Source organism: Cryptotermes secundus, unplaced genomic scaffold, assembly GCF_002891405.2.
Source record: "Cryptotermes secundus unplaced genomic scaffold, Csec_1.0 scaffold653, whole genome shotgun sequence".
Taxonomy (NCBI): domain Eukaryota; kingdom Metazoa; phylum Arthropoda; class Insecta; order Blattodea; family Kalotermitidae; genus Cryptotermes; species Cryptotermes secundus.
In genome coordinates this window covers 482,630-499,248 of record NW_019736406.1, presented here as the reverse complement: position 1 = coordinate 499,248, position 16,619 = coordinate 482,630, and the positions used below count along the sequence as shown (strand labels likewise).

At 43.8% G+C, this 16,619-nt stretch overlaps 1 protein-coding gene across 5 annotated transcripts in view; it reads left to right on the top strand.

The window, feature by feature from the left end:
* Positions 1-16,619, top strand: part of LOC111869901 (GRAM domain-containing protein 2B) — a 246,535-nt gene that overhangs the window by 150,318 nt on the left and 79,598 nt on the right. For all 5 annotated transcript variants that reach the window (XM_033753590.1, XM_033753591.1, XM_023861767.2 and 2 more), the window contains one exon: positions 3,874-4,026. In XM_033753590.1, coding sequence (XP_033609481.1) covers positions 3,874-4,026 — 153 coding nt within the window. The remainder of the gene's footprint in view (positions 1-3,873; positions 4,027-16,619) is intronic.

Genomic DNA, 16,619 nt, shown 5'->3' with positions numbered 1-16,619 from the left:
TTGGTGCGTACCATCAGTCCCCACCAAGCCAGCGAGTTCGGCCTCTACTGGCTTGGCGGTATCTGTAATGCTTCCCCCATCTATCAGAGGCGTTAGAGACTACTGTTGGGCGGGAAACGTCCTTGAATTTGGCTCAATGATCCCCTTTGGAGATATGAGGTTCTTTTACGTGCCGTAAAGCTACGACACGGAACCCACGGCTTAAAGTCCCTCCCGGAGGACTTATTCCCTGAAATTTTCCGCCCTTAAAAATTCCACGACCTCCGCCGGGTTTGAACCCCGCGTACCACGAGTCATGAGGTGGGATTATTTTCTATGTAAACCGAGTGGATCCACCGGTGTGTTACTTAACCAATGGTTGCAAACCAACACATTATAGTAAAAAAGGAAAAAAAAAAGTAAAGCTATCCCTGTAACAGGCCGTGAAGGTCCATAGGGTTGTGAGACGTTGAGGGTCCCCCATTATCTAGACAATCGACTCAAAGATGGCGGTAAAGTTGTCAGCCTTACGCGCCGGCCGCGCTTTATTCCCCAGGAAAATTATTTAATTACTTCCTGGTACTCATTTCTGATAGAGGCTGAGTGAACCCCAGGGCCTAGTGCGACCGGAAGGATTAGGTCAGTAGTATGTAATATAGTATATAACACTATTGGATCCACTGTTTACATGGGAAATTTTTAACCTAAGTGCTTGATGGAATAATTGTAACTAAAAACCGAACCTGAAGATGTCACACATGTGTCGAAACGTGTCCTAGACAGGAACCTCCTCTGCTGGAAACATTCTTGTGCTCATAGGAATATAATACTATTATCAGTATTTGTTTACACAACAGGATGTGCATTTATGTTATTGGTACACATGGTGCATTGATGACTGATTTTATCGAAAAAAAAATGGGTGATGGTAGCGTTTGAATTGGTTCAGTAGTACATGTTTTTAATGTTCAGCCGACACATTTTGTACACTAATTTTAAACGAACAGTACTCACTTTACTTTGAATCGGAACGTACCTGACCATGGTTGCTATAGAAGCAATGTTTTCGTAGGCACGCCTTTTAACGATTTTCTTGTCCGTTGTCCAGTGGTCCTCGTGGTGCGCTGCTTGTCTGTTGACATGCATTATGAAGAGAACTGTTTTCCATGCCTGCAAATGTACCAAGGCGTTTTACATGACGAAACACAGAAATACCTTCCATGCTAATCTGTCGCCTGGCAACGTAATAAACAAAATAAAATGATGGCTCTGTTCCTTGGGCGTGTAAATATATTAAAGGGTGGTTATATCGAGAATCAGTATTGAGTTTCCTTCATGTTCTTCGTTGTGTGTACTTGCCTGCCCGGTGTAGAATAATAATATTGTGGCGTAAAGGCCCGTTTGTAACCGGTGACTCTGTAAACAGTGGCTGTTGCTAGGTAACATTCGTAACATGGACGCAACAATAGAACAAGTGGGTTATGTAACCCGTTTCTAAGCAACGGCTCGGTAAACACTTTCCCACGGAAACGAACACGCGCGCAAAGTAGAAGAACGGTGTTTTCTGTTAGGTCCACCCCGAGGATATATAGCGAGGACCCCAGGCCGGCTGAGGGCAGTTCAGTTAAGTGAAGTTAAGTAGTTGGTTGGTGAGTGAAAGAGTTCAGTTGAGCCCTACAAGAGAGATAAAATTGTATTTTTATAAATTTAATGTCTACATTTTGGTCAGAGCAGGATAAACTGAAGTACACAGATGAACAAGGGGAACGCGGTAGCGTAGTTGATTCAGGCACTATGTTATAAGTCGGAAGGTCGCAGGTTCATTTCCCCGTGAGTTTATTGGATTTTTCAGTTGACCTAATGCTTTCAGCCCCACTGTGGCCATGGGGTCAGCCTGTAACAGAAATGAGTACGAGGAATCTTCCTGGGAGTAAAGGGCGGCCGAGGCCTGAGGCTGAGAACTTCAGCGCCATCTGTGAGCCTGTTGTCTAGAAAATGTGGGACCCTCAACGTTTCACAACCCTGTGGGCCTCCACGGCCTGTTACAAGGATAGCTTTTACACAGACTAACATAAGTTCAGCGAATGTGGGTTTTGAGTAGAAGGTAAAGCTGCCCCTATGCTTAATTCATTAAGCAACACACAATGAAGGTATAGCTCCTCCATTCTTGACCTGGATACTAGATGCAGGTGAGTGGTCAGCTTCACACGGGGGGAAGGAGCCCCCAGTATCCATTTGACGTGTGGCTGGGTGGGCCCCAGAAGCGGTCTGGACGCTGTGAAGAAGAGAAAAACTTACCTCCACCAGGAATCGAACCCCGGCACTCCAACCTGTAGCCCGTCGCTATACCGACTGAGCTATCCCGACTCTATATAACGCATTACAAGAGATTCACAAAATTTTGTGTCACCCTGTTGTGTAACATCTCTGTTCTCGAATATTTTTGTGGCTCTCCGAGTTCTGATAACTATTGCTGATTAGCTCGGACAGCAGTGAATTTATGTTTACAATAAACGAATGAAGGCCAATCAGAAATGTAGAAACTCTAATATCGTATTTTAGATATTCTTCTATTCATTTTCTTATTTTATAAGGATTGCAGTATCAGCGCCATGTCGATAGAGGTCGTCCCATCCTGGTCCTCTAGGAGTTGTGTAGTAAAATGCAATTGACTGTAATTCTCAAAATATCATCAATAGAGTGTTTAATTTCATGAAAGGTAATGTTGTCCCTGTGCTTAACTAATTATGCACTACGCCATGAAGGCGTATGGGGGAGTGGATATATAGAGCCATGTATTCTTGACCTTGGCACTGGTTGGAGGTGAGTGGTCAGCTTCACATCCCTCCCACTTTACCCGCAGGGAAAGAACCCCCGGTACCCACTGAATAGGAGGTTGGGTGGGCCCCAGAACCAGTCTGGACGACTTGGAGAAGAGAAAATTCTTGACCTTACCGGGAATCGAACTTGACCTCTCAGCCATTCAGTCCGTAGCCAGTCGCTTTACCAACTACGCTAGCCCGGCTTCCTGTAGAATCTCCATAAATGTTATTAATTGATAGAAACCTGAAATATTTCGATATTGAAAATTAAAGACGGAAAAACGTCGATACGCACAAATGTTAAGAAGGGGGGGGGTGCAGGGCACGATGAAATCTTTGCTAAGCTGAGGTGGCGCCATTATGTAAAGGTCGGAAACTATTACGTTGTTCACTGACTGAGATCACCGCTATCAAATTGAGCCATCCGAATAAATGTGTCCTCCATCACTTCACCTGAGGGACAGACAGATGAAGTTTCATACACGTTGTATTGTTTCTGAATTCTAGACAACAGATCTGTCATGTCACTAGTAATAAACCATCATCAGGACCTTCTACGTTTATAATCGAATAATAAAGGAGCCAGGCGTGTGTAATTGTGTGTGACGATAGATCATAAATTGTGTTCAAACTACACTTTTACTGTTTACATTTCAGCAATCACAAACAAGGTTATATATGTGACATTTAACGTGAAGTAGCCTTATTTAACGCACAATTGTATTGTTCCTGCATGCCTTACTATAAAGACTGACCTAAAAGGTAACAGGTAACAGGCCTATAGGGTTGTGAGGCGCCGAGGCTCCCACATTTTCTAGACAATCGGTTCACAGCTGGCGGTGAGGTCAGCCTTACACGCCGGCCGCTGTTTACCCCCCCCCCCCCGGAAGATTCCTGGTACTCATTTCTGTTGGAGGCTGAGTCGACCCGAGGGCCATAGTGCGGCTGGAAGTATTAGATCAATTGAAAAAACCCGCGACCTTCCGGCTACGCTACTGCGAGCCCCTACTTCATTGAACGTAGATGCTGTTTCCGGAACTCGAATCTGACGATGTGTCTGATATGTGTGCAGGTCGTCGAGCAATCTGCTTGCGAAATCCGCGCCCTCGACTCCACAAGGAGAGCGTCTGCAGGCGGGGACGCCGTTCCTCACGGCGACGCAGACCACCGCAGCAGTCGGCTCCATTTCCAGGAGCCCGAGCCACGTGTTCAACAAGCATGACAAGTGAGTATCTCGTGGTTGTTGGTTCAAATTCCGCTTAACAGTCAATCATAAATAATTGTGGCACGTTTCTTGGTCCATTTATGTAACTAGAGCTATTGTATAGCCGTAATGTATTTAGTGATTATGTAGCATCCAATGGGAAGTGAACAGATGTTTTGAAAATGTGGCACAGTTCAGATATTTGGAAACGACAATAACAGGAGGAAATTAAGAGGAGATTGAACTCGGATAATGCTTGCTGCCATTCAGTCCAGAACCTTTTGTCTTCTCGTCTGCTGTCCAAAAACATAAAAATCAGAATATACAAAACTATAATTGTGACAGTGGTTCTCTATGGGGGTGAATCGTGGTCTCTGACATTAAGGGAGGAACACAGACTGAGGGTGTTGAGAATATGTGACCGAAGAGAGATAAAGTGACAGGAGATTGGAGAAAACTGCATATTGAGGAGCTTCATAACTTGGACCCTGCTCCAAGTATAATTAGAAGGATCAAGTCAAGGAAAGTGTGATGGGCGAGGCATGTAGCACGAATAGGGGAGAAGAGGAATGCATGTAGGATATTGGTGGGCAGGGCAGATCGAAATATACCATTAGGAAGACCAAGACATAGGCGGGTGGATAATATTAAAATGGATCCTCTAGAGATAGTATTGGGTGGTATGGACTGGATATACCTGGCTTAGGATGAGAATCATTGGAGGGCTCGTGTGAACACGGTAATGAGATCTCGGGTTCAATAAAATGCTGGGACATTCTTGAGTAACTGCACAACTGGCGGCTTCTGAGCTCCATGAATTTAGTTCGTGTCTAATGCAAAATGACGGGGCCATTATTAAAATGGTTTGAATTGTTTCTCCCTGAAGGAGCAGGGAGGGTCACGGGAAGTCCCAGTCGAAATAGTTGGTATTGCAGTCGGGATTCAAACTGGATCCTCCCTGACACGAAGCAGGAGTTTTAACCATTACATGTAATGGTAACATCGTGTGAAATATTTAAGACGAGGACATTTCTGAAAAAAAAAAAAATTATTTCCAAATTTAAGTATGATTAGCAGCTAACTGCCCGGAGCAGAGTCTTTGTGAGGAGCTGATACGAGTAGTTGCTCGCGCAGTCAAGGAACTGGTCTCTTCTGTCGGTGGGTTTTGTCAAAGTAACGGCCCCCTTTTTTGAGTCAGAAATGCAATTTAGTGAGAGGGACAATGTAACGATTGCAAGGCTGATCAATGGTTCACAAATCATATAGTCTGATGTGAATAAACAAAGGTTTCAGGCCCTGCAACCTATAAAAATAACCCAAAATGACGTTTAATAATTTATGAAAAGATTTGTTTGACTTTAATGTTGTGGCGTGTGGACCCCTTCCTGGCAAAGACCTCGAAAGAATCGAAAGGACAGCCGTTGCTATGTAAAGGCTCGGTAAACACGCCTCTACAACAAAAAAGTTACAGTTGGAGACGGTGTTATGTAACCCGTTGCTTGGCCTCTGCAGCATTTGAACTGCAGCAATGGAAACAGTGTTTTATATGTTGTCCATACCGAGGAGTTATCTTGAAGACAGTTGGGACAATCCATCTTCAGGAACCCCGTGTGGAGGCAGGGTCGAATACCCCCATTGTGACCCTGCGAGTCGTAGGAGGCGAGGGTAATGGAAGTCTCAGATCTGAGACAGTAGAATATGGTCGTGAGTCCCAAGGAACTCGGACCCGAGAAAGACTGCTCTGGCAAGGGCCAGAAGCATATACAAAAGACAGACCCGTCCTCTCGTCAAAAAGGGTGCCCACAAAAAAACAAGACCTTAACTGTCAAACAGTAATAAATATCTGGTCATGAGCCCCAGGAGGGTGCTCGACACCAAGACTTACTGGCTGACTGGCCGTCAGTCGCAGTGTGACTTTGACTTATTCAAAAGTGAGCGATTAAGCGCTAACATCAAGCTGACCCTCCACAAAGCTCTCATTAGATCCATAATGACTTATGCTAGTCCCGCCTGGGAGTTTGCGGCAAACACCCATCTAATGAAATTGCAGCGCCTGCAAAACAAGGTTCTCCGCACCATTGGCAATTTTCCAAGACGCACACCGGTCCGCGATTTGCACATGGCATTCAAAACCCCGTACGTATATGACTACTATATAACAAAATTATGCAGGCAACAAGCAGAAGTGATACAAAATCATGAGAATGAGAATGTTCGCAACATCGGACAAGGCGAAGCCCGCCAGAGGAAGTATAAGAGGCTTAAACTTGGCGGCTGTCAGGCATATGACCGTTCAAGTGACTAGACTGCCGTGGTAGCGAATACTGCTAGAAATAGGGCATAGTCTGCTGTACTGAGCCTAGACTGACAGAGGCCTTATATATATTATTGTAACGTGTTTGGAGTAGGTACTTCCATGGTAACGCAGTAGCAGGAGCTGTTGCGTAGAGAACGCCGAATCTCCCCGGAGATGAACGACCGAAGAATCGTTGCGTAACAACGGACTGTCTGAACAGCGGTAACGGAACCGTGAAGAATGGTGTCTGGTATCCAGTCCCCATAACCCCTATATAAGCAGAGCCAGAGACGATATGTACAGAGTATTGAGAACGAGACAATCTTGGGATAGCCGCCACCAGAAACAGTTGAGATCCAGCCACGGCTAAGGATAGTTGAGACGTCGCATTGGAGTATTGGGCCAGAAGCCAAGTGATATTGCAAGTGGTGATAATTGTAAGGTGTGTAAGTGCGAGTGTCCAATAAAGATTCACTAAATCCGAGACCCACGTGAAGTTATTTGTCGCGTGACATACCCAACACGTGACATTATACATACTAGAAATTAAGACTCAGTTGTGGATAAGTGTACATAGTGACAATGGACTAATACTATCTACTATGCCTGAAAAATGACAGACCCGACCTNAATTTACCACTACGGCCCTTCCGTAAAATAGTATAAGTACAGTTCAAATCAATAGTATTAATAACTTCCGTTGTATGATAGATTTCGTATTGAAACTGCAGAAATTAAATTGTCTTCCAGACAAATCAGCTACACCAAGTTTTGACTGGAACTAATGAATTGAACAAACGTGCGTTGGACAGAGCGANAGACAGACTGACCGACCGTCAGTCGCAATGTGACTTTGACTTTGACAATCTAAATATAAGATTCGATTAGAGTCGAGTGACTGCGAGGAGATGCAGGAGTGATCTGTTGTGTGTACAACAAAATAGATTTCGTATTGAAACTGCAGAAATTAAATTGTCTTCCAGACACATCAGCTACACCAAGTTTTGACTGGAACAAATGAATTGAACAAACGTGCGTTGGACAGAGTGGTTTATACGGACTTCACGGTAGGTAGTGTCCTCACGGCCAACTCCCGTTTGGCGAAAGTGGTTTCGGTGAAGTTTGCCGCTCGGCCGCGGCTATGCGCTGTGCTCTGCGAAGCAACAAACAAACGGTACATCTGGGTGTACACCAAGATGGCTGACGTTCCAGAACCGGGATTCCGGAAACACTGGAGACTGGAGCTCTATCAACGCTGCAATCTGAATGTCATGCCATAATGAACAAGTACCCAGATGCAGCTTCTGTAGTACAACGAGTACAAAGAGTGGTCAGTGACATTGAAACCTTTGCCAGATGCACTCCGGCTAGAGTGGGGGAAAGCTCTCAGTGGACATCTGTTGTAAATAGTGCGCAGGAGAACAGGAAAATTTTGCAAGCTTTTAAATGGGGAGCCGCTTTTCAGCGCTCTCTACGGCATGTACACGGTAACACTGAAAGAACTGCAGACCGTCCTGTAGATGAATACGCAGGTAGGGCAAAATGGAGCAATGAACAAAACCTCATTGTAATCAACGGCCCAGGATGACGACTTCCAGGAGGTAAAGAGACGTAAGAGGCATATCTCTAGGGAGACCTCGGAGACGGCCGAGAAGACCACCAAATCAATCCAAATATCCACAGCTGTCAAGCAGACTCCAAAAGCAGTGCCAGCTCGTAACTTCTTCGCACCCCTCAGAGCTAATGACATGGACACGGAGACAGCTGGAGCAGAGAACAGTCTAAGGGAGCAGGGGGCTCCCAGAAAATCAGGTAGGCCGCCACCAATAATGACGACTTCTACCGCAAACCTAATTCGACTCCAAAGCGACCTAAAAGAACACGCCAAAGGAAAGTACAAATTCCGAAATACACGAAGTAGGTAGAACTCGTATCACAACAAAAGAAATTACGGACTCTTCAGCCATGAAATCCTACCTGGAGAGAAATAATATCCAATATTTCACCTTCTCGCCAAATTCTGAAAAGCCTATCAAGGCAGTAATCCGACACCTTCCCTCAGACAGGCCAGCGGAAGATATTTTCAACAGCCTTGAGGACTTAGGCTTCAGCGTCATCAACGTGAGACAGTTGACCAATCAAGGAGCACCAAATGGACAGACCTACGTGGAAACCCTACCGCTCTTTCTTGTTACCTTAACAAGAAACGCAAAATCTTAAGAGATATTCAAACTGAATAGCCTTAACCATATAATTATTAAGGCAGAATCATACAGAGCTCAAACTGGCCTTACACAATGCTACAATTGCCAAAACTTTGGCCTTAAATATCAACAATAACATGTCTACAGCTGCTGTATTCTTGGATATTGAAAAAGCCTTTGATAAAACATGGCACACTGGTTTGCTATATAAATTATCTGCATTAAAATTTTCGATCAGTCAAATCAAGCTTATTAGCTCTTTCCTATCTCAGACAAAATTCAGAGTTTCAGTCGAAGGTGAAATGTCTACACCAAGGGATATACACGTATAAGCAGGAGTGCCACAAGGTTCTGTTCTCTCCCCCACACTGTACAGTCTATATATAAACGATACGCCCCAAACACCTGGTGTCTTTCTAGGTCTCTTTGCTGACACCTGTGTATACGCGACAGACCGCAAATAGGGTGATGTTCTCAGAAAGCTGCAGCGAGGTCTCAGTGCTATTGAGACGTGGTGTGAGCGCTGGAACATGAAATCAATGAAGATAAAATTCAAGCAGTCTACTTCTCTCTTAGACTTAGGCCCCCTCAGACTCATCTTACATTGAATGTGCAGAATATCCCCTTTGTCAATCATGTAAAATACCTGGGTGTAATTTTCGATAAGAGGATTTCGTGGACACTTCGTATGGAAATGATTGAAGCCAAGGCCTTCAGAACATTTATTAGAATCTACCCCCTATTTAAAAGTGAGCGTTTAAGCGCAAACTTTAAAGTAACCCTCTATAAGGCATTGATCAGATCAGTAATGACTTACACTTGTCCCGCCTGGGAATTAGCGGCAGTCGTTGCATGACATGAAAAAGAAGGTTATGCGCACAATTGGAAATTTTCAAAGGCGCACGCCGGTTCGCCACTTGTACATAGCTTTTAACTTTCTGTATGTGTACGATTATGTAACAAAATTGTGCAGGCAACAAGAAGTCATACATAATCGTGAGAATGAAGATGTTCGCGGTATAGGACAAGGTGAAGGCAGACATAGAAAATATAAGAGGTTTAAACTTGGCGGAGGTCAAGCTTACGACCGTTAAAATTACTAAGCTGCCGTTATAGCATAAGATCTGTAAGTTAGGCATGATCTGCTCTGTAAAGGGTCCGTTTTGCCTGCGCAGTTCTAAGACTTCAGGTAAGACGGAACGCTGAAGTGGGCACAGACATTCCGTTTTCTTTTCAGTGTTGCGCTCCGTTTTGGCGGATCCTGCACGGAACAACATGTGGGGGGAACTTAATTTACACCACTCTAGCGTTAGCTTTGAGATCAAAGACTAAAAAGAAAAGGACTATGTCAAAATGGGCAAAGATTTGGTTACTTAAACGAAATAACCTCTCGCATATAAATTTACTGAAAGGTTTGACTCTAGAACCGGGTGATTGGTACAATTATTTAAGGGTGGACAATATGACTTATTTACACCTTCCTCATTTGGTGGCGCCACATATCAGAAAGAATGATAGTGCAGTGCAATCCAAATTGCTGACACACTGTCTGGGAAGTTCTTGATCCGTTAAAAATTAAAAGATCATCGTAGTACCATAAACTTGGCGCATAATTACCATCTGTTCCATTGCCAGACTTCTGAGAATCCGTGACTTCTTGAGTTCTTTTAGAAAACAACTTCGTAGTGAATTTATTTTTTACCACTGCTTCCCTTGTTGCTTCGGGATCAATTTCCGATAATTTAACTCGTAACTGTTCATAAGTAACATTTTTTTTTGTTTTTATCAGAGTACTCTTTACTTTTGATCTTCCACAAACACGGATTACTACGATACAGCTGAATGAATTCGCTCAAAAATGTTCGGGGTACTATTATCAAGTTCGACATATCGAAGTGCACAGTTGGAACGATTAGTTAAAACTGATGCTAAAATTCTAGGCCCCACACATGCTCCAACTTGCTCGCAAACATGCCTGTACACGCACAGAAAAATCAGTTGCTGACAGATTAACTTCAAGCCAAGCCTAAGACAGTATATGGACGAAAATTCTACCACACACGGACCGTCTTAGAACTGCGCATGAAAAACGGACGCTGTGGGGCCCTTAAAACCTGTATTGAGAGAGGACTTTTATGTAGTGCAGAAGGAATAATTTTCAATAACATGTCATGTGTGAGAAATATACTCTTGACGAAAGCTTATTCATTAGAAACAGACCTATCTTCTCGTCAGAGAGGATGTTACATAAGGACTATTACCGCAAGGGTTCAGTTGGAAAAATTTTCTGGTCGTGGGTCTCAAGGGACCTGACGCCAAGACGAACTGATTAGCGGTAAACTGCCAGTCATGAAGTAACTGTGACTGACTTTTTTTTTATCTAATTATTATCAGTTGAAAATCAGCATGTGAACAGAAGACTAGGAGGTTGGTACTGTGGACTTGTCAATTGACATATGGTTCCGCACGGGAGGCTGAGAAGATAGAACCGGAGCGCATGCAGTCGAAAAATCTACATTGTTAATAGCCGCTGCTGGGGAAAGGCTGCTGAAGACAGAGCAGGCTGGGAAAAGGCTTAGCGGGCGCTGTGGTGATCTGTGAATTGTGGAGATTAGCAGTGACTCTGTAATTACTTGTAGTTCCGATTGGTCTATAAGTGGTCTATAAATCCACAAATCCATACCCAGTCTATAGTGTGGCAGGATCTTGTGAACACAGCAGGATATGTTGTGAACACGGTATTGAACCTTCGGAATCCACAAATGGCTGAGAATTTCGTGACCCGCTCAGCGAACGTTAGCCCCTCAAGTACTGTGGTCCTTGCAGTTAGTCGTATTAACATGTGGGCCATCTCCCCCCCCCCTTTTTTTTGAAGACCCAGCGTTCGTCAGCTGCACCGTATTGAGCAGGATCTCTGTATTTCTGCATTCTCTATTGACTGAATCAATATGTGTTCATTTATGTGGTATTGTATTTCCTGTTGGTCATAACGGTTCTGCAACCACATTATAGCTCTCAAAACGCTGCCTTTCCTGAAATAACTACCATCACTGTCTCGCAATAGCTTACCGTGAGACATCACTTGGGTTGTGCTCGTAGACCAGGCTGGGTGCCAAATAACTTGGCTTCGAAGCAACACATATTTTTACTTGGACGGAAAAATGCAGGAAGTGGAGGCTGATGTACACGCAGGAGGTCACTGCTCGAGGTTTTACGAACTGTTTGTCCCACACATTCGTATGCCACATCTGTTGAATAGATGTCGGATTGTTTTAGTGATGCCCCACGTAGAAGACACATCATGGCCACTAATCTTGACTACATTTTATATAAGGCGTTTTCTTTATTATTTTCTTCCTGTTATGTATATTACTAGAGGTACTAGCGTGGCCTTCAACACAACAGTCAACATTTTACTATATTTTACTAATATGGATCCATTTTCGTCAGAAACATTTGAATAACGACTGTTGTAAATTTATGTACTCAACTGAAGGTGGTGGTATAGATCGAAACATGTGATATTTGTAGTAAAACAGAATATTAATACGTTAACATCAATTTTATTTATCTATTGTTGAGTTGACGGACACACAAGTACCTCTAATATGCCTCATAGTTGTCTTCGTTAAGCTAAGTAGTAAAAAAGTAAAAAGTGAAGGTATCCCTGTAACAGGCCGCAGAGGCCCATAGGGTTGTGAGCTGTTCACGTTCCCACATCTTTTGGACAGTTGACTCATATATGGCAGTAAGGTTGTCAGCCTTACGCGCCGGCCGCCTTTTACCCCCAAGAATATTTCAGGTACTCATTTCTGTTAAGAGGCTGAGTGGACCCTAGGGCCATAAGATTAAGTAGTAAGGAAAGTGAATTTGTTCCTGTGCTTAAGTAAGCACCACGTCAAGAAGATATGGGGAGTAGAGGTATGGCTTCATCATACTTGACATCGGCAGTAGTGATGACTAATCAGCTTCACGCCCCCGCCATTTTACTCCTAGGGGAAGAGCTCCTACGTTCTACAGGCGCACCACCATTTTTCTCCTTCGAAAGGCGTGCCTCTGACGTCTTTGATCTCCCTCGCGCTTTGCACCGTAACGTCATACCGGTCTCGACGCATCTTCCTGTTTCGAAGACGCCCAACCTTCGTTCCTCGTGGGATGCGTCTCGCGCTGCTGTTTTCGAACCGCTCCCTCCTTAGGGTTGCTCGTCTCGAGCAGGCATTCAGAAGTTGTTTTGTGGGGAGGGGCACAAACACACAGCAAAATGATCTCATAAGCCTACGTTTATTTTAGCCTACTTTTCTTATTTTTGGAAAAAGTGAAAGGCTCATGAGATCATCTAGCTGTGTGTGTGTCTTTATGTCTTATGAGTCTCTTAACGACCCCAAATAGAAAGTAGACGATCGCTTCTTCCCAGAACTTCTTGTTTCAAACTAAGGCAGGTAGGGTAAAAATCTCGTTTGGTCATGCCAAGAACCGAACCCCGACTCCTGGGCCATGCAACCAGTAGGTCGCTTGACAAAACCGAAACATAACACATGGAGGTAATTACTTGTCGGTGCCGTCGATGAATTGACAGCCACTGAAACTAAATGTATAACAAGGCGCAAGTCCTCTATCGAAATACAAGGTAAAAGGTAAAGCTAAGCCTCTAACAGGTAGTGGAAGCCCCTAAAGTTGTGAGGCATCGAGGCTCCCACATTTTCTATACAATCGTCCCACAGAGGACGGTGAAGTTGTCAACCTCACGCGCCGGCCGCCCTTTACACCCCAGGAAGATTCCCGGTACTCATTTCTGTTAGAGGCTCACTCGATCTCAGGACCATAGTGCGGCTGGAAGGATTAGGTAAATTGAGAAATCTGATGACATGGAGAATGGAACCCGCGACCTTCCGGCTTGTAGCGTAGTGCCTCAGCCAACAATGCTACCGCGCGAGTGCCCTGGCAGTGCGTAAGTGAGCAGGTTTGTTCGAAACATTCGTAACGGTGTCATAACCCAGAATCGTCTCTGCCACGAAAGTGTGAGATTACATACTTTATACACTTCCTTGAGATGCATATAATTCTAATGACTTCAAAATGCCCTCATAATTCTGTTACGCCCCTTTCCATGGTTTCCCATTCGTTTATGTGCTGCATGTTACACGCCTTTCTTATTTCGTCACGTCCTGCGGCCGTCACTGCTTCCAGACGTGCAAGTTAGAAGTCGGGGTTAACACACCAGTCAGTTTCTTCATATAATGTCTGAAGCATGAATTAGATTTTAAATTTTACGGTTTAGAGAAGGCCCTGATGCCCGAAGTGAGACTACCTAAAATCCTGTATGATAATATTGCATGTTTTTCACTCCGCCTCCCCTTTGGAATATCCGTGAGTGTTTGGGTCCTTGTGTTTTCCTTGTTAACGTTTATGTTAGAATGGAAGATTAAATTTTATATTGGGAAACTGGTAATGTTTATGGAGTTAAGTCCCAGTGATTGTGCGTGTTGAGATATTTTATTACGATATCAGATAAATATTACAACAGCTTTTATGTTCCAAAAGTCATGTATATATTATCTTAATCTAATTTAAAATGCACTCGTCTCACGGACCGCACATAAATCACCGCATCCACAAGTTCTCTTGTTCTTGCCTGTTTATTCGTCGCCGCGGGAACATGTTCGTGGAGCCGTTGCTTAGCAACATTCGTCTCTTCTTGCTCCACTATTCCGGGTGTGAGGCGTTACGGGAACATACAGGCAACAAGGTGATCTCGTAAACCTCCATTTATTTTTTTAATAAGGAAAGTAGGTAAAGGTATATTATGTAGGTGAGGGCAGGATTAATCTGGCACAGGAAAGGGATCATAGGCGGGATATTATGAGTACAATAATGGAGTTTCGGATTTCTTAAAATGTGGGAAATGTTGTGAACAACTGAGCAGTGTTAACTTGTTAGGAAGGACTGTCCTACATGGAGGTAGTAGTTATGTGTTATGGATATGCCGTATCCCTGCAGGCATGTTAGTAAGTCTTGTCCTTCAGTGCACGATACATATACATGGCTTCTTTATGTTTTTATTTTTAGGTGTGAGATCAGGAAAATAAAATATTTTGAACCGAATGTTAACAAACATTCCCAGAAGTCAGTATGTTCTTAGTATGTACTTAACATCACGTAATTGTGGTTTACGTTCACAGACGTTTAAATTTTAACACAATTTTAACGATAACATTTCCTTTTATTTCTTATATTATGATTTTGTTCGTCAGTTTAGTAGTCTGACAAATTTTGCTGTGCGGTGGGTTAAACTACATAGCTACATCTCTGTAGATGTAGTTACATAACACTGAACGAACTCATATAGTTTCCCCCTGTCGAACTGAAATGTGTTGAAGAACATGTTTACATCGACACAGGTCAGAGGGCGTGGCGCCATGATATGAACTTATACAAAGTCTGCCCCAGATAGAACAAGGCTTCACGTCAGTATGCGAACAGCTGCTGGTGGAGAGCTCTAGTTACAGGTTAGTGCGTCGTTGAATGTTGACAGCTGTATGATGTTCCAGTAGTGGGGTCGGAACTGTACAAACCGTTTGTCGTCTTCACTTCTCTCATTCCAGATTACACGATTCCGTTGGCTATAAAGCTATCCCTGCAACAGGGCGTGGAGGCCCATAGGGTTGTGAGACGTCGAGGCTCTCACATTTTTCTAGACACTCGGCTCACGGATGGAGCTGAGGTTGTCAGCCTTACACGCCGGCCGCCCTTTACCCCCAGGAAGATTCCTGGTACTACTCATTTCTGCTAGAAGCTGAGTCAGTACCTGGGCCATAGTGCGGCTGGAAGGATTAGGTCAATTGAAAAATATAATGACCTCATCGGGAATAGAACCGGCGACCTTCCGTTTCGTAGAACAGTGTCTGGAAAACTGGGATCATAGGTTCGAATCCTGCCTGGGATATGGATGTGTGTGTGCACGCGCGCGCGTTTCTTTCTGTTCCCGTTTGTTGCTACGGATTTGGTATGGGCGGTGCTCTTCTACAGAAATTCTTGCGTAATTATTTTACGGTTTCAGTGGACTGTAACCGTCTTCGGCTAGCAGTAAGTTCTGGGAAGAAGGAATGAAACATAAACAGGTTTGTGTGTATTATATGCTTTTAATTATACTGTTACATGTCCGAATTCTGTAATCACTGCCGAATATTACCACCGTGACATAATGTTGTCACTGTTTCTATAATAGATTACATGACGTAAAAAGTTGTTGGTGCACAAACCCCAGGCTGCCATGTGTGCTCTCTTTATGTAAAGTTTCACATTCATAGCTTCAAGAGTTAATTAGTTAGCCTCATGTTGTGTCGAAGACCCACAAAACGTAAAAAAGTAAATGCTTTAGAAAAGTGTGATTTTTTTTTTTTTTCAATTTCTAATGTCAGAAAATTTCACGATCTCGACAGTGACCCTAATGTTGCCTCCATCTCATAAGTTTTCACCGTTTTGGTGTTAGTGCTGCTAATGCTGACAGCGTCTTCAAAAGCGTAAGAGCAGACCAACTTCCAATGGCGCCGCTTTCATATTAAGGTTAATGAAATCTGTCATTTCAGAATACACACGCGCACACACATTGCGCACCTCACACTGATTGTTGTTAAGTTTACCGTAAACATGGGCGGGTTAGCACTAAGAAACGCTTTCACCGTAATTTCACGAATTTAATTTATGATTTTAGTTCGTTTGTAAATGTTATCGGCCTTCTCGAGTGTTAACATACGTGGTCTGTCCAAAAAGAAACCGAACTTGTTAAGCAGGGCGCCAACGAGCCAACACAGTTGACTCGAGACAGTGGCGCTGTGTAGCGGTGACATTAAGCTTTAACTTGACACCTGCCCGATCACGTCACGTGAATTAGTCTTCGAGTACATCTGGTAGACTGAACCTGTCTCTTGTGCCTTTTGCGATTTTTGCAAGTTGAAACATGAAGGACCTCGAAGAGCACCGCGTTTGCGTGAAATTCTGTTTCAAATTGGCAAAAACTTTTAGAGACTTTTCAGATGTTGAAGCAAGCTTGTGGAGAGAATTGTTTAAGCCGAATGGTACCAACGTTTCAAATCGGGCGGAAAGTCCACCGAAGA